The sequence below is a fragment of the Sorex araneus genome, chromosome 4 (assembly GCF_027595985.1).
Source record: "Sorex araneus isolate mSorAra2 chromosome 4, mSorAra2.pri, whole genome shotgun sequence".
In the NCBI taxonomy this organism is placed as follows: domain Eukaryota; kingdom Metazoa; phylum Chordata; class Mammalia; order Eulipotyphla; family Soricidae; genus Sorex; species Sorex araneus.
This window is the reverse complement of record NC_073305.1, coordinates 215068792-215094475: the sequence shown is the minus strand read 5'-3', so window position 1 is coordinate 215094475 and position 25684 is coordinate 215068792. Positions and strand designations below refer to the sequence as shown.

Below are 25684 nucleotides of genomic sequence, written 5' to 3'. Positions count from 1 at the left end.
CGGGGAAAAGGCCGACAATCCCTCACACCCAGAATCTCCATCCTGGTCCCTAGTGCGAGCCTTAGCATCTCCTTCCAGACTTTGTTTTGGAGCCACACCCGGCGGTGCTCAGGGCTGACTCCTGGCTCTGCTCTCAGGAATCACTCCCGACAGTGCTCAGGGGACCAGGTCGGCCATGTGCAAGGCCAACGCTCTCCCCGCTGCACTACGGCTCAGGCCCTTCTTCGAGCCTCTGGGCGGAAGCACGTAGGACTGGCTCCCGGGCACGGCCCCCTGGCTGGGGGGGGGCCCTCCCGAGGCTGCTCCCCCCGCCTGGTATAGCCAGGCTCTATCTGAGCTGTGTGCCGGCCCCCGCGCCCCACTCTGACTTGTAGTTTCTAGTGCTGGAAGCTAAGAGCGTGGTCGCCCCCAGTGCTCCGGCCCCTCGCACCCTGATCTGTACTTGTCCAATCAACCCTTTTGGGCCGACTCCCAGCCGTGCTGGGAGCGAGCGTTCAGCCATTCGTTTCCCAGCGAAAACGTATCGTTTCGGTGAGACCGTGGCTGTAGCACTGGGAGTCACCATCTTTAATAGCTGACGAATGCGCCACCTGGGAATGGAGGCAGGGTGGAGAGAGGAGGCCGCAGGCTGGGCAGGCCAGCGCGGCAGCGCACACCCAGGCTCCCGGTGCCCGTCTCAGACGGGCTCCTTTGGACAGTGCTCTCCAGACCAAAGTACCCCGTGCAAGAGGCTCAGGGGAAAGCGCCAGACCCGGAAGGAAATGAACGCCTGGGTCTCGCCGTACAATGTTCCTGTCCAGGCCAGGCTGAGAGTTGGCACACGCTCTGCATGCCCCGGCCCCGGGCCCCATCCCTGGCACTACACGGCATGCCCAGGCCCCGGGCATGTGTGTGTGTGTGTGGGGGGGGGGGTTGTGCACAGGAGCAATCACCTCAGTGAAGGAGCACTCACCTCAGGGAGAGGGAGCGTATCACTCACTGGAGGGGGAGCACTCCCCTCAGAAGAGAGGGAGCACTCCCTTCGGAGGAGAGGGAGCACTCTCTTCGGAGGAGAGGGAGCACTCACCTTGGTGAAGAGCCGCCACCACTGCCAGTTGCGCAGCTTGAGGTAGGCGGCGCAGTTCCTCTGGATCACCTTCATGGCCGTCAGCTGCTGCTGCCGCTTGGTGAAGGCCCTGGCGGGGAGGGAGGTGGCGGTGGTGAGGAGATGGGTGGGGGTGCGGGCTCTCAGAGGCCGCCCCCTGGCCCCCTGAAGCCTGCCTCTGTCTGTCTGTCTGTCCTCACTCCCTCCAGCTCTGATGCTTCAGGAAGTCCTGAGCGTCCACCCTCAGGCCACTCAGGCGGACACCCAGAGCGCCCGGCGCCCGGAGCCTTCTCACCGAGCCGGGAAGAGCCCCGGGTTCAGAGCTGAGGTCAAACCCTCCCCAGGAAACCTGACTCCCGGGACCCCGACCCTCAGTGGGCCCCGCATGTGGCAGGCTGAGCCCCCTTCCAGAAAGCCCAGCGCCCGACACCGCCCTTCCCTTGGCTGTGGCCCAGAGCCTCCAGCCGGATGCCCGCCCACCATCGCTCTGGTTAGGGGCTCGGGCTGGCCAGCCATAGGGCCAGGGAGCGCACCCCCCCTTTCCTCAGCCTAGCGGCCCCACGACGCCGGGACCCTCAGCTCCCAGCAGGCCAGAGGCCAGGGCGTGGCCCGGAGAAGCTGTGTGTGGGCTGGGTCGGACCCTGGCTAGGAACGCCTGCATCTTTCCCAGACGTCTGGGGGCCTTCGGGCAGCGGGTTTGGCTTCAGGCTCTGTAGGCAAGAGCCTGGCCTGTCCCTCACGGCCCCTGGCCTGTCCCTGGACAGAGTGCCGGCTGACCCGGGGCCAGCCCCTCCCAGAAAACTGACTCCCTGAGCCCCAACTATGGCCACCCTTGGGAGCCGGGCCTCAGGACTCCCTGCCTCCCCAGATAACCACATCCGAGGGTGCCCTGGCGCCTGGGGGTCAGCCCTCTGGTGGGGGTCTCACACCCAACCCACTGACAGCCAAGGTACGTGGGATAATGACTGTAAAACTTGGGAATTACTAGCTGGAGCGATGGCACAGCGGTTGGGCTTTCGCCTTTCACGTGGCCGACCCGAGTTCGGTTCCTCCGCCCCTCTCGGAGAGCCCAGCAAGCTACTGAGAGTATCGAGCCCGTGTGGCAGAGCCTGGCAAGCTATCTGTGGTGTACTGGATATGCCAAAAACAGTAACAATGAGTCTCTCAATGAGAGACGTTACTGGTGCCCGCTCAAACAAATCGATGAGCAACAGGATGACAGTGACAGTGAGTGATATATATATATATATACACACACATACATATATATAAATATATATATATATATTTATCCCCAGGAATTAAAAAATAGTGGCCCAGTGGCCCCAGCCAGTCCCAGGGCCAACCTGAATGACGCCCGGCTTGGCAAGCAATTTGGGGGTGACTTTGGTGCAGGAACCCCAGGCCCCCCACGGCACGTGTCTTCCCAGAGCCAGGCTTAGCCTCCCAGGGGGCTGGAACAGAGCACCTGCCGGTGACCCACCTCGGGACACCGTGCCCGCTGCTCACCCCCTCGGGCAGCGTGAACCCCGCCCGGGACAGGAGCCGAGAGCATCTCCCGCCGCCGACGCCCGAGGCTCCGAGAGGCAGCGTGCCCGCGGGCACCAGCAAAGGCGGGGGCAGGAGAAGCTGGCAGGGGTGGGGGGGGAGCCTGCAGCACCCACCGACGCCTCCCGCTCTACGCCTTCCCTCTCTGGCCCCACTGAGCAGGGCAGCCCCCGCCACGCGCGCGGCACAGGGGCTCGGGAAAGAAGGCCGGAGGCTCCGCGCCCCCCCCAGCCCACCGCCCCCGCCCGAGCCCGCCGCCCTTACTTCCTGGCCAGGTAGCCGCGGCACATGGCCTGGAAAGCCATGATGACGTCGGTGATCTTCAGGTCGCGCTCCTCCTCCAGGTGGGCCAGGACCCCCGTGCGGAAGAAGATTTTGCTCTGCCCGATCCGGTACAAGTTGGGGTCAAGTTCAAGGGCTTTGATCTGGAGCAGGCGGGAGGATAAGAGTCGCTGTTTCCCGCTTCACAAGGAGCAGGTGTGTGTGTCCGTGGGTGTGTGCATATGGGAGTGCATGTGTGTGTGAATGTGTGTATGTATGAGTGCGTATGTGAGTGTATGTGAGTGTGCGTATATCTGTATGAGTGTATGTGTGTGTGTGAATGTGAGTGTGAGTGTATGTATGAGTGTGTATATGTATGTATGAGTCAGTGTGAGCATGTATATGTGAGTGAGTGTGTGTGTGTGTGTGTAACATGGACGGTTTAAGAGTGGTCCCAGCAGAGGCAGGGGGCTGGTTTCAGGCTCACCCTCAGGATGTGTATGTATGTGAGTGCATGTGACTGTGTGTATGTATGAGTGTGTATATGTGTGAGTGTGTGTGAGTGTGTGTGAGTGTGTATGTGAGTGTGTGTGTGTAACGTGATGGTTTATGAGTGGTCCCACCGGAGGCAGGGGACAGGGGGCTGGCTTCAGGCTCACCCTGAGGATTTGTGTGTGTGTATGTGAGTGCATGTGAGTGTGTGTGTGTGTATATATGAGTGTGTATATGTATGTATGTGTGTGAGTGTGTATGTGAGTGTGTGTGTAACATGACAGTTTGAGTGGTCCCACCCGAGGCAGGGGGCAGGGGGCTGGCTTCAGGTTCACGCTAAGGATGTGTGTGTGCATGTGAGTGTGTGTGTATGTGTGAGTGTATATATATATGTGTGTGCATGTGTGTGAGTGTGTATGTGAGTGTGTGTAACATGATGGTTTGAGTAGTCCCACCGGAGGCAGGGGGCAGAGGGCTGGCTTCAGGCTCACCCTGAGGATATGTGTGTATATGAGTGTGTGAGTGCATGTGAGTACGTGAGAGTGTGTGTGACACACAGGTTTCAGGGCGGTCCCACCGCAGCAGCGTGACGGGGCAGGGACGGCCTGGGGCTCACCATGAGGATGCAGGCCTGCTTCCCGTCCATGAAGCCCTTGGGGATGGCGTTGGCCGCCAGGATCTCGTAGCTGGAGACAGCAGGGGGCAGAGGTCAGCCCCGGGTGTCCGGCCCCTGCAGCGGGCACCGTCCCCTCGGCCCCACCCGCGCTCACCGCTGGCGGAACTCCTGGAAGACGATGCGGTTGGGGAAGCCCTGGCGGCAGATGCGGATGCCCTCGAGGACACCGTTGCACCGCAGCTGCTCCAGCACCAGGAAGGCGTCCAGCTTGCCCGACTGCGGAGGAAGGGCGGGCTCGGCGGGCGCCAGGGCCGGGGACCCGCATGCCCCGGGCCACTCTCTCCTGTCCCTCCCCGGGCCCCAGTGCCCGCACCCCACCCTCCCCCGCACTCTTCCCCGTAGCCCTCCCGCCCTCCCTTCGCTCTGTCCCCACAGCCTTCCCGAAATGAAAACCAGGCCAGGGTACGGCTCTGCTGACAGGCTCCAGAGGGCACGGCCAAGGCGCCCCATTAGGAAGGCCACGGCCCCGCCCCACCCACCACTGAGCCTGACCGCTCCAGAAACCCCCACACCCTCACACACACCCTCACACCCCCTCACACCCCCTCACACACACCCTCACACACACCCTCACACACACCCTCACCATACCCTCACACACACCCTCACACACACCCTCACACACCCTCACACACACCCTCACACACACCCTCACACACCCTCACACACCCTCACACACACCCTCACACGCCTTCACACACCCTCACACACACCCTCACACGCCCTCACACACCCTCACACACACCCTCACACACCCTCACACACACCCTCACACCCTCACACACACCCTCACACCCTCACACACACCCTCACACACACCCTCACATACCCTCACATACCCTCACACCCCCTCACACACCCCCTCACACCCTCACATACCCTCACACCCTCACACACACCCTCACACACCCTCACACACACCCTCACACACCCTCACACACCCTCACACACACCCTCACACCCCCACACACACACCCTCACACACACCCTCACACCCTCACACACACCCTCACACCCCCTCACACACACCCTCACACACACCTTCACACCCTCACACACACCCTCACACCCTCACACACACCCTCACACCCCCTCACACACACCCTCACACACACCTTCACACCCTCACACACACCCTCACACACTCTCACACACACCCTCACACACACCCTCACACACACCCTCACACACCCTCACACACACCTTCACACACCCTCACACCCCCTCACACACACCCTCACACACACCCTCACACACACCCTCACACACCCTCACACACCCTCACACACACCCTCACACACACCCTCACACCCTCACACACACCCTCACACACACCCTCACACACCCTCACACACACCCTCACACCCCCACACACACACCCTCACACACACCTTCACACACCCTCACACCCCCTCACACACACCCTCACACACACCCTCACACACACCCTCACACACCCTCACACACCCTCACACACACCCTCACACACCCCCTCAGACACACCCTCACACACACCCTCACACACCCTCACACACTCCCTCACACACACACTCACACCCCTCACACACCCTCACACCCTCACATACCCTCACACACACCCTCACACGCCCTTACACGCCCTCACACCCTCACATACCCTCACACACACCCTCACACACACCCTCACACCCTCACATACCCTCACACACACCCTCACACACACCCTCACACACACCCTCACACACCACTACACCCTCCTATACACACCCTCACACGCCCTCACACGCCCTCACACACCCCCTCACATACACACTCACACACCCTCACACACGCCCTCACATGCCCTCACACACCCTCGCACACACCCTCACACACACCCTCACACACCCTCAAACACATCCTCACGCCCTCACACACACCCTCACACACCCCCTCACACCACCTCACAAACCCTCACATACCCTCACACCCCCTCACACGCCCTCACACACCCCCTCATACACACACACACCCTCACACACATTGTCACACCCCCCACACACACCCTCACACACCATCACACACACTCACACACGCTCACACACCCCCTCACATACCCTCACACACACCTTCACACACCCTCTATCCCTCTGTCTCTCCCTCTCTCACATACACTCACACTCACTCTCCGAGAGACACACACACCCTCACATCCAGCCACCCACATACACATATCTTCACACACACACACACACACACACTCACACAAGCCTCCATAATCCCACTCCACATTCACACACACACACCCTCACACACACACACCCTCACACATATATACCCTCACTTTCTAACACTCCCTCCATATATACCCCTCATACACCCCCCTCGCATGCATGCACATCCTAACAAACATACCCTCACTCTCTGACACCCCTCACACACGAACCTTCATGTACACCCCCTCACACACACCCTAACACATAAACCCTCAACACACACACCCTCACACATACCCCACACACATACAAACACCTTCGCATATACACACCATCACATACATACCCTCATTCCCTAAAACACAGTCCACATCACACACACTCTCACACTCCCTCTTACATACACCCCCTCACAACCCTCTCACAACCCTCACACCCTCACTCACACACATTCCCCTCTCTCACACACACACACCCATACTCTGTCACATACCCTCACACACACACACTCTCATACCCTCACTCTCACACATACCCTTACACCCTCATACACACACCCTCACTCTCTCACACACACCCTCACTCTCTTTCTCACACCCCCCACACACACCCACATTCTCTCTCTCATACACACCCTCACTCTCACACACACACCCCCTCACACACCTGCATTATCTTTCACACATACACACAAACCCCTTCACTCTCTCACACACACCCTCACTCCCTCTCTCACACACACCCTCACTCTCTCACACACACCCTCACACACAAACCTGCATTCTCTCTCACACACACCCTCACTCTCTCATACACACCCTCACTCTCTCTCTCACACACACACCCTCACTCTCTCACTCACACCCCCTCACACACACCCGCATTCTCTCTCTCTCTCTCTCACACACACACACACACACCCTCACTCTCTCACACACACCCTCTCTCTCTCTCTCTCTCTCTCTCACACACACACACATACACACACACACACACACACACACACACCCCCTCACTCACACCCAAGCCTCCGCAGCACCTTGCCCTCCATGTGCCCGCAGCCTCCCGGGAAAGCCCCCGGCGCCCGCGCCCGCCTCACCCGCTTCTCGTGGTTGGGGATGATGCAGCGCACGAAGTTGGGCGTGGTGTTGCGCAGCGTGGTCATCAGCTTGCCCAGCTGCTCCTTGTACAGCTGCCCCACGGTGCGGAACATGCCCTTCTTGGTCTTGGAGGCGCTGGGCAGGGAGCTCTCGGTCATCTTGGCCATCTGGTCTAGGCCCACGATGCGGTCCACTGAGGGCACATCGGAACCATGTCAGCCTCGGACCCCGGCTGGCTGGGCCCGCGCTCTCAGCACCAGGAAAGCGAGTCGGGCATGGGGAAGGCCCCAGCCTCTCCCCACCCGCGGCCCTTCCTGCCCCCCAGGTCACCGGGCCTCGGCCACTTCGGCCACCCTCAGAGCCCGACCCAACGTGGGACTTTCTCCCCGGGTTCGAGTGCAGGGTTGCAGGCTTTGCAGTCACTCTCGGTGGCCCGGTCCCCGCCGACATGGACCCTGAGTGCCCGCTGCCCCGGGCCAGCCTCTCTCGGGAGCAGTGCGGGGACGGTGGTGGGGGGCTGGCCTCGGGAGCCCCCATGCCCCGCAGCCCCGGGCCTCACCGTCCTTCCACAGGTCGGCCACAAACTTGTCCGAGGACGCGTTGAGGAGGGAGGTGACGTTGTCGTTCAGCGGGTCCATGTTCTTGGTCAGCCAGGCGCTGGCGTTGTAGTCCACCTGCCGAGGACCCCTGAGTGGTCGGCACCAGCTCTCCTGGCTGGCCGGCGGGGGTCTGTCCACAGCCCAGCTCTCCCCCCAGCCCCTCCCCGGAGCGTGGCACCAGCCCCTGGCCTCTGCGGTGGGGAACCCCACACGCCCCAGCCTCCCCGCACCCAGAGGACGTTTGGCGTTTAGCCCAAGAATCCCGGTTTTCCAGGGCTGCAGCGAGAGCACAGCGGGGAGGGCGTTTGCCTTGCACTCGGCCAACCCAGGTTCAATTCCCAGCATCCCAATAGGGTCCCCTGAGCACCGCCAGGAGTCATTCCTGAGTGCATGAGCCAGAAATAAATAACCCCTGAGTATCGCCGGGTGTGACCCAAAAAGCAAAAAAAAAAAAAAAAAGAATCCTGGTTTTCCAATTGCGTGGCGGGGCCTCTCTTTGTTCCCCCTTGCTAGGACACAGAACCTCTAACCCTTGGGCATCTGCATCTGCAATACAAACTCCCCACTTGCTCGAGGCCAGTGGGGTGGCTGGGGGTGGCAGGAGCTGGTCAAGGTCACCGGGGGCGGTTTCTGGAGTTATTCAGGTGACAACTGGGCCCGATCCAATCAAGGACCGCCCGTGGGGAGAGGGCAGCATCCCTCCCCATGTCTGGGGGGCGCATGCTACCAGGGTACCCGGTCAGGGTTGGCACAATTGGTGTTTGTCAAAGGCCCCGAGGGGAAATGTGTCTTAGTGCTGCAGGCAGGCCTGGCCAAAGGGGCTCAGGGCTGCCCGACTCACAAAAGCAGCTGCAGATGATAAGGGAGCAAGTGCCCGGGCTGTATGCGAATAAAACTTTATTTTAAAAAATTAGGTGGGGGGGGGAGCTGGAGCCATAGCACAGCAGGGAGGGCGTTTGCCTTGCACGCAGCCGACCCAGCTTCAATTCCCAGCATCCCAGATGGTCCCCTGAGCACTGCCAGGAGTCATTCCTGAGTGCAGAGCCAGGAGTATCCCCTGTGCATTGCTGGGTGTGACCCAAAAAACAAGCAAACAAAAAAAACCAAAAGAAAGTAGGTGGGGGGAGCACAGATGTGGTATATGGGCTGTAGTTTGCCAATCTCTGGCTTGGGGCATTGCCTGTTCCCACGATGCAGTGGGGGACACCAGACAGGCCATAAAAATACCCTAAGACTGGGCAAGCCAGGGCTGGGGCAATAGCACAGCAGGGAGGGCGTTTGCCTTGCACGCGGCTGACCTGGGTTCCATTCCTGGTATCCCATAGGGTCCCCCGAGCACCGTCAGGAGTCATTCCTGAGTGCAGAGCCATCGCTGGGTGTGACCCAAAAAGGAAAAAAAAAAGAAGACTGGGCAAGCCTAACTAAGCTACGCCTCATCTCCATTCGTCAGGGCCCTCAGGACAAAAGGCCTGCACATAGAGTGTATCACGTGATGGTTGCGGGGGGGGGGGGCGGGGGGCTCCTGGGGGCGGGGGTGGGAAGAAGACAACAGCTACTGCAGACTCCCCGATGGCACAGAAAACCCCAAGATCTTGAAAAGGGCAACCGCAGGCCCATAGCACAGAGGGGAGGGCGCTGGCGTTGCATGTGGCTGACCTGGGTTCGATCCCTGGCACCCCCATGTGGTCCCCGCCAGGAACGATCCCTGAGCGCAGAACCAGGTAAGTAAGGCCCGACACTGCCAGGGGAGGCCCCAGGACAAAAGAAATCCACAGAAATAGAAAGTAGTCCTGGAGCGGTAGCACAGTGGGGAGGGCCCCGGCCTTGCACGCAGCCAACCGGGGCCCTATACCCGGCACCCCTTCTGGTCCGGGCAGCCCGCCAGGGTGATCCCGAGCACTGAGCCAGGAGGAAGCCCTGAGCACTGCGGGGCACGGACTCCAAACCGACATAAATAAATCACCACAGGGGCCGGAGCGATAGCACAGCGGGTTGGGCGTTTGCCTTGCATGCGGCTGACCCGGGTTCGATCCCTGGCATTCCATATGGTCCCCCAAGCACTGCCAGGAGCAATTCCTGAGTGCAAAGCCAGGAGTAACCCCTGAGCATCGCTGGGTGTGACCCAAAAAGCAAAAAAAAATAAAATTAAATTAAATTTAAAAAAATAAATCACCACAAAGGAAAGGGTGACTGTAGCGGAGCCCAGAGCAGGCTGCTGGCCCCCGGTGGTCCTTCCCTGCGGGTGTAACTGACAGCCGGAAGGACTCCGACTCCCTGAACCAGGCCTGAGGTTCCGACGGAGACTCAGAGTCAGGACCTGCCCCCACTGAGCTGGGCACGGACGTGGCTCACGCGGGGGCCGTGGGCTCTGCCGCACCTGCTGGGGTCCTCCCCCCGCCCCCCGTACAGAGCGAAGGCCCGGGGAGCGGGCGGTACCTTCCCAGCGTAGTGGATGATGGAGAACTCAGTCTTGTCTTTGAGCTGCTTGGGCTTCTGGAACTTGGGGTGGTTGCCCTGCTCGGAGCACAGCTTCTCCACGAAGGACTTGTCCGTGGCCTTGGGGAACCAGCACTCCTCGTCCAGGAGGGCCAGCACGCCCGGGGGGTTGTTCTGGGGACACAGGAAGGTGGGCTCGCGGGGAGGGTCCCCCGGGGCCTCAGGCTGGCCACTAAGGCGCCTCCATCCACAGCTGCCCTGTTCTAGCACCACACCTGCCTCCGGCCAAGGATGCTCAAGTCCCCTGGCTTCCTTCTCCTGTGTCTCACCTGGGATCACCCCGCTAGGCTGGCAGGGGCTGGACCAACGGAACATGGGCTCGCTGCCACCCCTAGTGGACAGCAGGCCGCATCACACCCGTTTCACGTAGGCAAAGCAGTCCCTTGCTTTGGAGAGAAATTCAGGCCCGGGGTTCGTCTCAGCGACTCCCCGTCTTTAGCAAACACAGCCTCCTCACAGACAGACTCAGCGCCTTCAGCTTTGCACCTGCTGTTTCCCAGACTCCCAGAGCTACGTGCACAGTATGTGCTGACCCACCACTGCCCAGTGGCTGTGCCGTGGGCCCCCTCCCGAGGGCCCGGGATGCCATGGACAGCGGCCTCACCCTCCTGGGGCTATCACAGCAGATGACAGACGGAGACAACTAGACCCCACTGAACAGCACGGACGCGGGAAGGAGTGGGGGAGAGGGAAGGGGAGCAGGAAGGGGGGGACAGAGGAGGGGGAGAAAGGGAAGGAGGGCGGGTGGAGGTGTTGGGAAGGAAGGAGAAGGAGAGAGAAAGAGGGAGGGGAGAGGAAGGGAGGGAGGAAGAGAGGAAGGAGGAGAGGAAGGAATGGAGTGGGAGGGAGAGAAGGTTGTAGGGAAGAAAGAAAGAAAGAAAGAAAGAAAGAAAGAAAGAAAGAAAGAAAGAAAGAAAGAAAGAAAGAAAGAAAGAAAGAAAGAAAGAAAGAAAGAAAGAAAGAAAGGAAGGAAGGAAGGAAATGAGGGAGGGGGCTGGAAAGAAGTAAGAAAGGAAGGAAGGAGGGAAGGAGAGAGGGAGAAAGGAAGGGGAAGGGAAGGAGGGAGGGAGGGAGGAAGGAAGTAAGGAAGGAAAGAAATGAGGGAGGGAAGGTGGAAATAAAGGAGGAAGGGAGGAAAGGAGGAAATTAAAGGAGGGAACAAAGGAGGAAAGGAAGGCCAGAAATGAAGGAGGGAGGTAAGGAGGATGGGAAGAAAGAAGGAAGAGAGAAAGAAAGAAAGAAAGAAAGAAAGAAAGAAAGAAAGAAAGAAAGAAAGAAAGAAAGAAAGAAAGAAAGAAAGAAAGAAAGAAAGAAAGAAAGAGAGAGAGAAAGAAAGAAAGAAAGAAAGAAAGAAAGAAAGAAAGAAAGAAAGAAAGAAAGAAAGAAAGAAAGAAAGAAAGAAAGAAAAAAGAAGAGAGGGGGAAGGAAGGAAGGAAGGAAGGAAGGAAGGAAGGAAGGAAGGAAGGAAGGAAGGAAGGAAGGAGGGAAGGAAAGGAAGGAAGGAAGGGAGGAAGGAAGGGAGGGAGGGAGGGAGGGAGGGAGGAAATGAGGGAGGGGTGGGAGGAAGGAAAGGAGGGAAGGAAAGAAGGAAATGAGGAAGGGAGGTTCAGAGGGAGGGAAAAGGAAAGGAGGAAAGGAGGGATGAAGGAAGGAGGGAAAGAAGGAAGGGTCGGAAGAGGGAAGAAAGAAATCAAGGAGGAGGAGGCAGGTCGGGAGGGAGGCGGGGAGGGAAGGAGGGAGGCGGGAGGGAGGCAGAGTGCAGAGAGGCGGGAGGCCCGGGCAGGGGTGCAGGGGGCCTCACCGGCCGCTCGATGAGCTCGATGCAGGGCTGCAGGTCGAGGCCGAAGTCGATGAAGTTCCACTCGATGCCCTCGCGCTGGTACTCCTCCTGCTCCAGGATGAACATGGTGTGGTTGAACAGCTGCTGCAGCTTCTCGTTGGTGTAGTTGATGCACAGCTGCTCGAAGGAGTTCACCTGCGGGCACACCGGGGGGGGGGGCACACTCAGCCACGGCCGGGGGGCCTCGGGGGCTCCTCGGGACTGGCCGCTCCATGCCTCCCTCCAGGGCCCGTCCGGGGGCGCTGATGGACACCTGCCGGGGATCTCGGGGGACGACGCTGCCTCACAAACGCTGCCCTCTCCCCTCCGAGTGCCAGGGGTGGACAGACGCTCGCAGAGGCAGCGGCAGCCCAGACGCAGGTTCTGGAATATGTGTCCACCGTAAGGCCCCTTGCAGGAGAATGGGGGCGGGTGGGGGGTGGGAGGCACCTCTATTTATTTATTTATGTTGCTTTTTGGGTCACACCCGGCGATGCTCTGGGGTTCCTCCGGCTCTGCACTCAGGAATCACTCCTGGCGGTGCTGGAAGGACCATCTGGGATGTTGGGAATCAAACCCGGTTCGACCGTGTGCAAGGCAAACGCCCTCCCCGCTGTGCTCTGGCTCCAGCTTCAGGGCCCCTCTATTGAACTTCCTACGTAGACCCTCAGCACTGTTTGCACATGGAAGTGGCTGTGAGACCTCTCAGGGGGAAAGAGGAGTCAAGGAGACTCAAGTCCACGTTTCAATTGATTGGCGCACTTGCTAGCAGTGGGGATGCTGTCAAGAGCTGTGGCAGCCTTCTTGGCACCATGAGGCAAGATGGAGGGGTGGGGGGCCTTCCCTGCAGAGTGAGCCGTGGCATGACCTGCTGCCTCCAGCCTCTCGGCTTCACATACCCTCCCTCAGGGGCGGGGGCTGGTTCTCCCCTTCACCAGCTGTCTTGGCCGGGCACAGCTGACCGGCACCTCCCTTTCTCCCCAGGAACGTTTTCTCCACGCGGAAGGCAGAGCCCAGAGAGCCAAGACTTTCGCCGGCCAAGGCCCCGCCCAGCCGTACCTCGAAGATCTCGAAGCCGGCAATGTCCAGGATCCCCAGGAACGAAGCCCCTTGCCGGTGGGTCTTGTCCAGGGCCTTGTTCACGCGGCCGAGGATCCAGCGGAAAAGGCGCTCGTACGTGGCCTTGGCCAGAGCCTCGATGGCAAAGTCAGCCTGTCGCAGGGGGAGAAACGGTTACTCCTGGCGGGCCGCTGACACACAGGCCCAGCGGGTGGCGCGAGCCTGCTCCCCTGCCCAGATTCAGTCCTCACAGGGTGACCACGGGGCTTCTCTGGCCAGGAGAGAGGACAGACCCACAGAAGGGCAGAAAGGGTCCAGACGCAGGTGCTGAATGACCCGGAGCGGCATAGAGCCTGCGGGCCAGGGGTCACTAGGGGTTGAAGGACAGATCTCTTAGGTCAGACCGACAGCCGAGCGCTCGAGGGCAGGCATGAGGGGCAATTCCACTGGCCTCCGGGACTCGGTTGTCAAAATCTGACTCGAGACCCTGCACATCCTAACAGCGGGTGTCTGAGGGGTAAAGGGATGGAGAGACGGGTGCGTGCGCGACTCGAGGAATGAATGTGTAAGTGGGTGGTGGATGGACAGATGGCTGTGTAGACGGACGGACACATGGACAGACAGGCGGGTGCACAGCTGGATGCACGGGTGGTGGAGTGAATGGATGAGGTGGCATGTGAGACGGGGAGAAGTACGTACACGTGTAGAAGGGACATGGGTGATGGGTGGATGGGTGGACGAATGGAGAGGTAAGTGGGTGGATATTAATAGGCTGGTGGATGAATAAATGGGTAGATGGATCAGTGAATGGATGAGAGAATGGATGAAGTGATGTGTGGATGGATGGAGAGGTGAATGGGTGAACAGTGAACAAATGGATGGTGGATAGAGGAATGATCGAAGAGGTGAGTGGATGGATGGTGGATGGATGGATGAACAGAGAGGTGAGGGGATGGATGGATGAACAGAGAGGTGAGGGGATGGATGGATGGTGGATGGATGAATGAACAAAGAGGTCAATGAATGGATGGATGGTGAATGGATGGATGCTGGATGGATGGATGAACAAAGGGGTGAGTGGATGGATAGTGGATGAATGGATGAATGAGGAGGTGAGTGGATGGATGGTGGATGGATGGATGGATGAACAGAGAGGTGAGTGGGTGGATGGATGAACAGAGAGGTGAGGGGATGGATGGATGAACAGAGAGGTGAGGGGATGGGTGGATGGTGGATGGATGGATGAACAAAGGGATGAATGAGGAGGTGAGTGGATGGATGGTGGATGGATGAATGAATGGAAAGGACGGATAGTGGGTGGATGGTGTTGCAGTAAGGTTTGGTTAGGTGGTCTGAGACACTGAGATATACATTCGAAAGAAATAATTTACGGAGGTTCACAAACTACCTCTGGTGTTGTGACCCCGAGCTGCCTGTTCGGCCCCTTTTATTAACTAGCTTAATGTTCTAGGCAACGATATTCAGCCACATAGGCAGAATATGCAAATTAACTAAGTCAACAGAAACAGTATCAAAGTCAGTTATGTAAACGGGAACGTAGCCAGTTACAGTGACAATAACAGAAAAACCATTTTTACATCCAAGCCTAGCTAGACCTGAGATTATAAGATGTTGTACACCAACACATGGATGGATGAACAGAGAGGTGAGCGGATGGATGGAGGGTGGATGGATGGATGAGTGGAGAGGTGAGTGGATGGAGGCTGGCTGTGTCAGAATAAGCAGCAGGTGCATCGTACCTGCTCTTTGGTCTGTGCTTTCTGCACGACATCCCGCCCGACCTTGATGCGTGGGGTCAGGATGGCTCTTGTGAAATCTGTCACATTAATTCCTGCGAGGTGGCAAACCTTCTGGGCAGCTGGTGGAGAGAAGAAGCGTAAGAGTGTGTCACCAGTGGGGCTGGAGTGATAGCACAGAGGGTAGGGCGTTCGCCTTGCACCCGGCTGACCCGAGTTCGATTCCCAGCATCCCATGTGGTCCTCCAAGCACCGCCAGGAGTATTCCTGAGTGCAAAGCCAGGAGTAACCCCTGAGCATCGCTGGGTGTGACCCAAAAAGCAAAAAAAAAAAAAAAGAGTGTGTCACCAATGGGGCTGGAGTGATAGCACAGCGGGGAGGGCATTTGCCTTGCACCCGGCCGACCCGAGTTCGATTCCCAGCATCCCATGTGGTCCTCCAAGCACTGCCAGGAATGATTCCTGAATGCAGAGCCAGGAGTAACCCCTGTGCATTGTTGGGTATGACCCCAAAATCAAAAAATACTATTTTAAAACACACACAAACCCCCACGTGGCGACTCTCGGCCTTTTTTTCTGGCACCAGTAACACTCGGAAATATTGAACAAAACACCTGGGTGGGAAGAGGGAGACGGTCTCCCAAAGAAACTTTTCTTTTTTCCTTTTCTTTTCTTTTTTTTTTTTATTGGGTGGGTAGTTGGGCCTCACCCAGAAGTGCTCAGGGGCTATTCCAGGCTCTGTGCTCAGGAGCGACCCCTGGTGGTGCTTGGTCCCAGGCTCTCTGCTCAGGAGTGATCCCTGGTGGTCTTTGGGGGTTCTGAGGAGGGGAAGTGCTTTAACCCCTGCAGTATCTCTCCAGCCCCTTGGATTCTTCCTGATCTAAAATGACTCGTGTTCCCTGTCCCCTGCACGCTGACTCAACTTCCCTCTGTAGGATCTGCAGCAGTAGAGAATTTGCTTTTGCTGGTTTGTTTTTTTAGCCACACCTGGCTGTGCTCCGGATTGACTCCTGGCTCTGCGCTCAGGGATCACTCCTGGCAGTGCTCTGGGGACCCCAAGTCCCCTCCAAGAACCAGAAGTAGAAAGGATCCCCCTAGCCCCCCCCCCATAGGAAACCAGGAGACACGCACCCGTGTTGTCGGGCATGGACGCCTGGTCTGTGTTCCTTTCCTTCTTGAAGACGATGTTTCCAAGCTGCAGCACGGAGGAGACCACCTTGAGCACGGCTGCGGGGGGAGAGAGAAGCAGGTCAGACACGCACCGCCAGGGGTGGACCCGGAGCCGGCCTGGCCCTGAAGGAGACTGGGCTCTGGCTGTAGGAGGAAGTGGGACAACCCCCACTCCTGGCCGGGAGGAGCAGAATACATGCAGAAGGTTGCTAAGATCTTCATATGGCCACAGGGAAGGCTACAGCCAACGCCAGCCCACTGGATCAAACCTGGCCCACCACTTGCCTCTGTCGATAAAGTTTTATTGGAACACAGCCACACGCTGACATGTTATCCAGAGCTTGCCTGCACGCTGCCGTGGCAGACAGAGCTGGTCCAACCAAGACCAGATCACCTGTGGAAGAGGGACGCCCTCGTCCTTTAGAGAAAACACTTGCCAGCTCCTCCTGGGGCATCAGTGCCAGGAACCTGCAAGCTCCCACACGCCTGCCCTAAGATGCCGTCCACCTGCCCACCTGTCCTCAGCGTGAAGCCCATGCAAAAGACGGAAGTGGAGCCAGAGGGTCAAACTCTGTTCTCCCGGTTCTCAAACTCCGAGTCTAAACTCAGGGTTGCTGGGGCTGGAGCGATAGCACAGCGGGTAGGGCGTTTGCCTTGCACGCAGCCAACCTGGGTTCTATTCCCAGCATCCCATATGGTGCCCTGAGCACCGCCAGGAGTCATTCCTGAGTGCAGAGCCAGGAGTAACCCCTGTGCATCGCCAGGTGTGACCCAAAAAGCCAAAAAAAAAAAAACTAAACTCAGGGTTGCTGAGAAGTCTGCAGAGGTCCCGCTGCTGACACGCTCAGCTTTCTCAGCCTGGCACCTCGGGAAATTTCCACGTTCCCCAAAGGAGGTTCGGCTCTGAAGGCTGTTTAGCAAGGCCTGGCCACTAGGTGTCAGCAGAGTCCCCCTCCCGGAACACCCGAGAACTACTTCAGACTGTCAAAAGTCTGGGGCAGCATGGCGGTGGCTGGCCTTGGGGCAGCTCCCCCACGCTTCTTGTTTATTTGGGCCACACCCAGCGGTGCTCAGGGCTTCCCCCAGGCTCCGTGCCAGGGGCCACTCCTGGCAGGGCTCGGGGGACCCTGTGCAGTGCTAAGAATCGAACCTGCTGGGCTGTGTGCGGGACAAACGCCCTCCCCACTGTCCTAGGCTCTGGCCCCAGGAGGGACTCTTAGGGTGGGGCCAGGAAGCGGCACCGAGCCGGAAGGAGGGACGTCGGGACAGAATGGAGGGTCTCAGAGTCCAGGCTCCGTGAGGCGCTGCCCCGGGTCACGTCTGGGTCCTCTCCCAGGCAGCTGTGTGACCTTCAGTCAGGAATCATTGCCTTCAAATGTCAGGAAAACAAGGACCTCTTGGATGGTCATGAGGGCGAGAAGTTTAGCTCCAGAGCACAGTGGGCTGGAGCTAACGCCAGGTCAGGTCTGCCCTTATCATCATCATCATCATCATCATCATCATCATCATCATTATTATTGGGCTGGAGCGATAGCACAGCGGTTGGGCATTCACCTTTCACGTGGCCGACCCGAGTTCAATTCCTTCGCCCCTCTTGGAGAGCCCGGCAAGCTACCAAGAGTATCGCGCCCTCACAGCAGAGCCTGGCAAGCTACCCGTGGCGTACTGGATATGCGAGAAACAGTAACAATAAGTCTCACAATGAGAGACGTTACTGATGCCCGCTCGAACAAATCGATGAGCAATGGGATGACAGTGACTATTATTATCATTAATTATTATTATTTATTGTCACTATTATTCCTGTCCTCCAGGACCACTGCCTTCTCTGAGCTCCAGGAACTGGAGGGGACAGTCACCTGGGACCCCAGGAAGCTCCAGGGCTCAGGTCTGTGCCCCTCCTCCCCTCCCCTCTCCTTCCGCCTCTTGGCAGAGGGCAGGATCTCACTGGGGACAGCTACCTACTGGTCTACCCGTGTCTGGGAGCCTGAGTGACAGCACAGCGGGGAGGGCTCTCGCCTTGCACTCGGCTGACCCAGGTTTGACCCCCGGCGTCCCACAGGGTCCCCTGAGCCCCGCCAGGAGTGATCCCCGGGTGCAGAGCCAGGAGTCAGCTCTGAGCACTGCCAGGTGTGGCCCCCAGACAAACCAAATTAAATAAGAAATAAATCCCTGGTCCTCCCGGCTCTGGTCTTGCACAGCCTCGCGCGGGGACTCGAACCCGCTGTCCTGCCATTCCCTCCACCTTCTGTCCTGAGATCGACTTCCATAAGAGACTTTATCTTTTTTTTTTTTAGTGGGATTTTTATTTTATTTTATTTTATTTTGCTTTTTGGGTCACAGCTGGCGATGCACAGGGGTTACTCCTGGCTCTGCACTCAGGAATTACTCCTGACGGTGCTCAGGGGACCCTATGGGATGCTGGGGATCAAACCCGGGTCGGCCGCATGCAAGGCAAACGCCCTCCCCGCTGTGCTATTGCTCCAGCCCCAAGAGACTTTATCTTAAGTGGAAAATCAGCCTCCCTGGCCAAGAAACGGCAACTGAACAGACACACACAAGGAGAACAGTGTCAGCCGTAGGGAGGCGCTGGGTGCCACCCAGGGGCCGGGCCTGGGGTCTGGTCTCCGTGGGCAAACGGGAGAAATAACCGGGACAGGAAGGGCCGTGCCCGCCTGCTCTTCCGTCTGGGGGATCATTCGAAGCCCCGCAAGAGGCAGAGAAGAGGCTCGATGCCACCGACAGGGACAAGACGCCCCAGACCCCCGCTGGGACCTACCACTTTAAGGGCATTTGAAGGACAAATCCCCCCTTTGCAAGATGAGAACAGAGCGGAGAGAATTTGGGGGTACAGGAGGCCCACGAGGGAGTCCCAGCTCCCCGAAAACGCACTGCATGTCCTGGGGAAAATTTCTTCACTCTGCTGTGCCTCAGTCTCCCCCCGCCCCTGCGAATGCTGGGTAACAAGAGCCACGTGGCAGGGTTTGCTGTGATGCTCGGGAATTCGGGGAACCTCTCAGGCTGTGGCTGAGCCCTGTGAGATCGTCAGGGCTTTGAAAACAAATAATACTACTAGAAGCTTCCACATTTATGTGGACGTTTTTCTAAATTTAAATACCCCAAGCTCTCTCCGGCCAAAGGTCAAATGATAATTGGATCCATCTTCTATCCATCACTTGTTCCCACTTTGATTACTGAAAACAAGACATCTTGGCAAGATAAAAATAAAACGGGGAGGGGTGAGGCCTGGCCTGGCACAAAGCCAGGAAGGAATCATGACTCGGGTGGTTTTTTTTGGGGGTGTTTTTCTTTTTTTTTCTGAGCAAAGATTAGAAGCAGAACGGACTCTCGTCCCAAGTGAAACGAGCCATTTGTGGAGAGCCCGTGTCGCTCTGGATTCTGGTACGGGATGCAGCCAAAGTCCACACATGCCATCCATTTTGTCAGCTGACCACCCCCCCAGCCTGTTTACGAGGCCCCCCCGTTATCTCGGAGGGGGGGAGCCCCCTCCCCACCCCCTCTGCCTTTCAGCAACCTTTGTGCTATTCTGGGGCTCCAACTGGGAGTGGGCGTGGGAAGGAAGGGAAATTTTCCACAATCTTGCCCTCGTGTTCCAAAAAGAGATTAACCTTTCTGGAACCCGGGGGGGCACGGTAAGCCAGCAGGAACGGCGTTTCTGGGAGCACAGCACGGAGACGGGACGAGCTCTTTTTTTTTTCTTTTGCTTTTTGGGTCACACCTGGCGATGCACAGGGGTTACTCCTGGCTCTGAACTCAGGAATCACCCCTGGCGGTGCTCAGGGGACCCTATGGGAAGCTGGGAATCGAACCCGGGTTGCCCGCATGCAAGGCAAACGCCCTACCCGCTGTGCTATTGTTCCAGCCCCCAGGATGAGCTCTTAAGCGCGTCCCTACTTTCAGAAGAGAACAGGATTCGTGGATGACCCTGGTCAACATTGGGGTCTACCAGGCCCAAGTGTATTGGCAGGGTCTGGTTCACCCACGGCTTTACTGACCCCTGACCCCCTTCCAACGCCCCCTCTGCCACCCTGGCTGCAGTGAGTAGCAACACGTCCACCCAGGCCCACCCAAAGAGCCCACGTGATGCCTGCCTGCTCACCTACCCCCAGAGGGAGTGAGGGCTGGAGCCAGAGCAGCTCTTTTGCCGCCAGCGACAGACCCCGGTGTTGGAAGACCGTGTTCGAGAGGCACCTGGGAGCTCTCAGAACATGTCGCCCATGAAACCAGTGTCTCTTTCTTCCCTCTCCACACGAAAATCGTTTTCCTTTTCCCTGAAACCAGTCTGGCTCCCTTGGCTCGTTTGTCACAAACACCAACGAACACTAACAGTAACACTCGCTCGTTTGTGCTGTGCCCTCATGCTCAGACGCTGTTTGGAAACGTCCGCAAACCGATGAGGTCCTTGTTCCTTTTTTGGGAGGCGACGGGGATTTCCACGAGCAGGGCTCGGTCCTGGGCAGAGACAGGCCCTGCTGGACCCCAGTGGCGGGGCTGGAGCGATAGGACATCGGGGGAAGGCGTTTGCCTTGCACACGGCTGACCTGGGTTCGATTCCCAGCATCCCACAGGGTCCCCTGAGCACCACCAGGAGTGATTCCTGAGTGCAGGGCCAGGAGGGACCCCTGAGCATCGCCGGGTATGAGCAAACCAGATCCTGGGGCCCGTGCAGGGGTCTCTAACACCCCCTCTGGGGCTTGCCCAGGGGCACACGCAGGGGGTCTCCAGCCCCATCCCCCCTCCCCCTGCCCCAGGCTTACCCAGCCGCTCCTCCTCGTTGAAGCCCATGATCCCCATGGCCTCCAGGGTCTCCAGGAACATCTCGTCGTCCTGGGCAGCCGGGATGGGCACGTAGCCATTAGACAGGAATGTGTAGTTGCTGAAGCCCTCCAAAAGCAAATCCTCTGGAAGGGGCGGAGCAGAAGGAAGGTCAGGGGCCGGATGACCCCCTGGCAAGGGGACTGAACTGGGGTGGGGGAAAGGGTCTGGCCACACAGGGATGGCTGAAAGCTTTCCCTCTGCTTCATCACTCAGAGGCCGTCAGGAGCCGTCACCGGCCTCCTGGGGCAGCTAAATCCCAACCCTGGCTCCCCTCCCTGAGCCATGACCCTCAACCCGGAACTGCATACACAGGAGGGGGAGACCACCTTTAGCTCAACTGCTCTAAAGCCCCCTGATTTCCCGGAACAAAACTATCAACAAAAAAAGGTCCATTTCTCTCTTTTTTTTTTTTTTGTCGCTGTTGTTCGTTTGGGGCCATGTCCAGGGCTTACTCCCGACAGTGCTCAGGGAACCAAATGAACCGAGGGATCAGCCGCATCCAAGGCTGGCGCCGACCCTCTGTACTGGGTTCTGGCCTGGAGATCCAGCTCTATTTCCCCATTAAAAAAAAAAAACTTTTTTAAAACAGAAGATTTAATAACACACGAGCTTTAAAAATCAGGCAGGAGCGATAGTGGCACAGTTAAGGTGTTGGCCTTGCACACGCCCGACCCGGGTTCGATCCCTGGCATCCCATAGAGTCCCCGAGCTGGGCGTGTCCCCCTCAGAAAATAAAAATAACACTGGTGGAGGGATGGGTACTCGATTGTTGGACAACTGAAACGTGATCACAAAAGTTTATAAGTCTGTAATTGTATCTCACGGTGATCCGTTTTAAAAAAAAAAGTTGGCTTGATAGAAACCATCAACTGTTGGGAAGAATTCCCTGTTTCTTTGACTTTCTGGAGAGCTAATAAAGGACAGGTAACACTCCTCTCTGAATAAAATCACATAATGTGAGACTGACACCCAAGGACAGCAGACACAGGGCCAGGAAGATGGCTCCATGGCTGGCAGCCTGCCTCATGAGTTGGGGGAGGAGGCAGCTGGGATGGAGAAGGGATCACTAAGTCAGTGATGGTTGGAGGGATCGCTCGGGATGGGAGATGTGAGCTGAAGGTAGATAAAGGACCAAACGTGATGGCCTCTCAGGATCTGTATTGCAAACCGTAATGCCCAAAAGGAGAGAGAGAGTCTGGGGGAGATTGTCTGCCATCGAGGCAGGGGGAGGGTTGGGATGGAGGAGGGGATACTTGGGACATTGGTGGTGGAGAATGTGCACTGGCGGAGGGATGGGTGTTCCATCATTGTATGACTGAAACTCAAACATGAAAGCTTTGTAACTGCATCTCACAGTGACTCAATTAAAAAAAAAAGTAAAAAAACCCACCACTCCTCTTTGAAAAATGGAAGGAACTCAATAAACCAATCTGTACCTTGAAAAAAAAATAAAAATTCAGAGCGAGGGAGAGAGTCAGGGTGGGGGGCGCACACCTAGCAAGCACAGGGTCCCTGCTGGAGGGACCTAGCCTGGGACCCTGAGCACCACTGACTGGAGGGGCTGGAGCACTGCACCACCCCCTGGGAACGGCCCCCAGGGACTCGCCTCACAGCCTGGCAAGTCTCCCCCGAAGCTCAGTCACGACCAGACGGCCGATAGCACACGACCGCACCCGTCCCCCTGCTCCAGCGCGGACCGCACCTGCCAGAAGCGTCTCTGAGCTGGGGCCGGAGCGATAGCACAGCGGGGAGGGCGTTTGCCTTGCACGTGGCCGACACGGGTTCGATCCCCGGCATCCCATAGGGTCCCCCAAGCACTGCCAGGAGTAATTCCTGAGTGCAGAGCCAGGAGTAACCCCAGAGCATCGCTGGGTGTGACCCAAAAAGCAAAAAAAAAAAAAAAAAAGAAGCGTCTCCGAGCTGCCTCTGGTCCCCACTGGCTCTGGCTGTGAGGGGCTTGCGGCGGGGAACTGCAGGCTGAGCCGTCCCTTACTAACTCCCCCTGGGGCCCTCCACCCCCCTCCCCTCCGCACAGCTGGAGCTGCAGGGGTGGGGAAGGACCAGGACGGGGAAAGCCGGCGGTGGGCAGGGGGGCTGGTGCGGCCTCCCTGGCTGGAAGCGGCCACTTCCTGCTCGGGTCTGTCTCCTCTGGGCCTCTCAGGACACACGGGTGGAGCTGGGCAGGGGCAGCAGGGCTGGAGGGTCCCCCGAGCCTGGACTGCGGCTCGCCGGCCCTTCTACAAGGACATTCGCTCCTTTACACGGCGACGTGAGTCACCGTTGTGCTCCCTGATCCCAGCCCGGGATCTGCTCCTCCCTCCTCCCCCAACTCTCTCCTGCTCCTCCTCCTCTCCAGGCGGCGAGGAACCTCTCCCAGGGCCATTTATTTATTTATTTATTCTTTATTCTTTTTCATTTTTTTGTTTCTGGGTCACAGCCAGCCTGACTCTGCTCTCAGGAATTACTCCCGGCACGCCTGGGGGGCCCACGTGGGGTGCCGGAGATCAAACCCAGATCGGCCGCGGGCAAGGTAAACGCTCCCCCCCACTGGACCGTCGCACTGGCCCCAGCCCAGGACAGACTTTAATTAGGCTGGACTTGATCCTCGTTCTGGGGCGGAGCCAGCCAGACACTCTCCCCTCTAACTGAGGCCTTTCACGGGTCAAGCCCCTTGGAAGCTACTCGGCAAACGTGAGGATCAGCTGACTTGGAGCGAGCATGGGGGTAGGGGCGGGGTCCCCAGCAGCTGGCCCCCCCAAGCACTGCCGTGAGTGCCCCCTTGGCGCAGAGCCAGGGGAGACACTGGCCTCTGGGGGGAGACTCGAGTCCTTGGACGTTCATGCACCGTCCACTGAGGAAGCTTTGGCAAAGGCCCCGATCCTTGCGGTTTTCATCAGGTGCTTTGCTTAATCCGAAGGCTTGAGTATCGTGACTCGGTTTATGGGGAGATGGGGGGTGGGGCCATACCCAGGGGTGTCCAAGGGGCTAAGCTGGGGCTCCCGTGCGTGAAGCTCGGGCCCAGCTGGCCGCGCCCCAGGCCCCTGGCCTCCGTGCTGTCTCTGCACTCCCGCAGCAGAGCTGAGCTGTCGGCCCGTGACCGTGTGGCCCCAAGACCCACAACTCGGGGGCTGGAGCGACAGCGCAGCGGGGAGGGCGTCTCACCCTAATGCCGGAGCACCAGCTTCTTTCCCCCACAGTCCCGGCTCTGTGCACGGCCCTTCCGTGCTCCCCGGAGCACTCACCTTTCATCTTGTCCTTGGCTCCGGCGATCATGTAGTAAAAGATGTGGAACGTCCTCTCGTCCCTGGCCTGGCGAATGGCCCGGGACTTTTCCAGCAGGTCTGGGTGGGGGAGGTTAAGAAACCCACAGATGGGGGGCTGGAGTGATAGCACAGTGGGCAGGGCAGTTGCCTTACACGCAGCCAAGCCGGGTTCGAATCCCAGCATCCCATATGGGCCCCTGAGCACTGTCAGGAGCAATTCCTAACTGCAGAGCCAGGAGGAACCCCTGTGCATCGCCATGTATGACCCAAAAAGAAAAAAAAAAAAAAGAAACCCACAGATGGGACTGGAGCGATAGTACAGCAGGTAGAGCGTTCGCCTTGCACGCGGCAGACCCGGGTTTGATTCCCAGCATCCCATAGGGTCCCCTGAGCACTGCCAGGAGCAATTCCTGAGTGCAGAGCCAGGAGGAATCCTTGTGCATCGCCGGGTATGACCCAAAAAGCAAAAAAAAATAAAACAAAAAATAATTTAAAAAAAACAGACCCAGGAAACCCACGGACGCCACAGATCCCTCCTCCAAGGATCAGGCTCTCTCTGGGGGCCTCACTGCCGCCACAGCAGAGGGAGGGGAAACGCTCCAGCTCCCCGGATGGAGGGTCCTGAGTTCTGGAAAGATCTGGAGAGTTCGGGAGAGTTCTGGAGAGCCTTCGTGCAGGGGGCTGGGGTCAGGTCAACCCACCCAAGTCTGAGTCAGGTCTGAGATCCAGATGAGACCAGAGGCGACGGCTGGAGAGCCCCAGATTCACGGAGGAGGGGAGCAGAGGAAAGGGAAAGCTGCCGGGAGTAGGAGTGAGGGGCTAGGGGGAGGGTCCTGGGTTAATTCATGGGGAGAGAAATGTGGCGGATAGGAGGGAGAGAGAGAGAGAGTGAGAGAGAGAGAGGGAAAGGAGACAGGGAGAGGGAGAGAAAGAGAGGAAGGAGAGAGAGGGAGGGAGAGAGAGTGAGAAGGAGAGAGGGAGAGGGAGAGTGAGAAGGAGAGAGGGAGAGAAAGGAAGAAGGAGACAGGAAGGGAGACAGAGTGAAGGAGAGAGGGAGGGAGAGAGAGTGAGAAGGAGAGAGGGAGGGAGAGAGAGAGGAAAGAGAAAGAGGGAGGGAGAGAGAGGGAGAAGAAGAGAGAGAGGAAGGGAGAGAGAGAGGGAGAAGGAGAGAGGGAGAGCGAGAGGGAGAGGGAGAGAGAGAATGAGCCCGGACAGAGGTGGGAGGGATGTACAGGGATAAGAAGTTGGTCTCGCATGCGGCCAACCTGACCCCTAAGCCCAGAGCCAGGAGTAGCCCCTGGTGGCACAGATGTTTGACAGCCGTGTCCATCAACCACCGCAGAGGCAA

The 25684-nt window shown here is 58.2% G+C and overlaps 1 protein-coding gene across 1 annotated transcript in view; it reads right to left on the bottom strand.

Moving 5' to 3' along the window:
* MYH11 (myosin heavy chain 11) overlaps positions 1-25684 on the bottom strand; it is a 71445-nt gene that overhangs the window by 23230 nt on the left and 22531 nt on the right. Inside the window, exons 8-20 of the mRNA XM_055136806.1 lie at positions 24316-24414; positions 21013-21156; positions 16196-16291; positions 15069-15187; positions 13309-13461; positions 12232-12405; positions 10371-10544; positions 7895-8009; positions 7335-7528; positions 4156-4277; positions 4002-4071; positions 2897-3057; positions 1067-1175 (exon numbers count right to left, since the gene is read on the bottom strand). Coding sequence (XP_054992781.1) covers positions 1067-1175; positions 2897-3057; positions 4002-4071; positions 4156-4277; positions 7335-7528; positions 7895-8009; positions 10371-10544; positions 12232-12405; positions 13309-13461; positions 15069-15187; positions 16196-16291; positions 21013-21156; positions 24316-24414 — 1730 coding nt within the window. The remainder of the gene's footprint in view (positions 1-1066; positions 1176-2896; positions 3058-4001; positions 4072-4155; positions 4278-7334; positions 7529-7894; positions 8010-10370; positions 10545-12231; positions 12406-13308; positions 13462-15068; positions 15188-16195; positions 16292-21012; positions 21157-24315; positions 24415-25684) is intronic.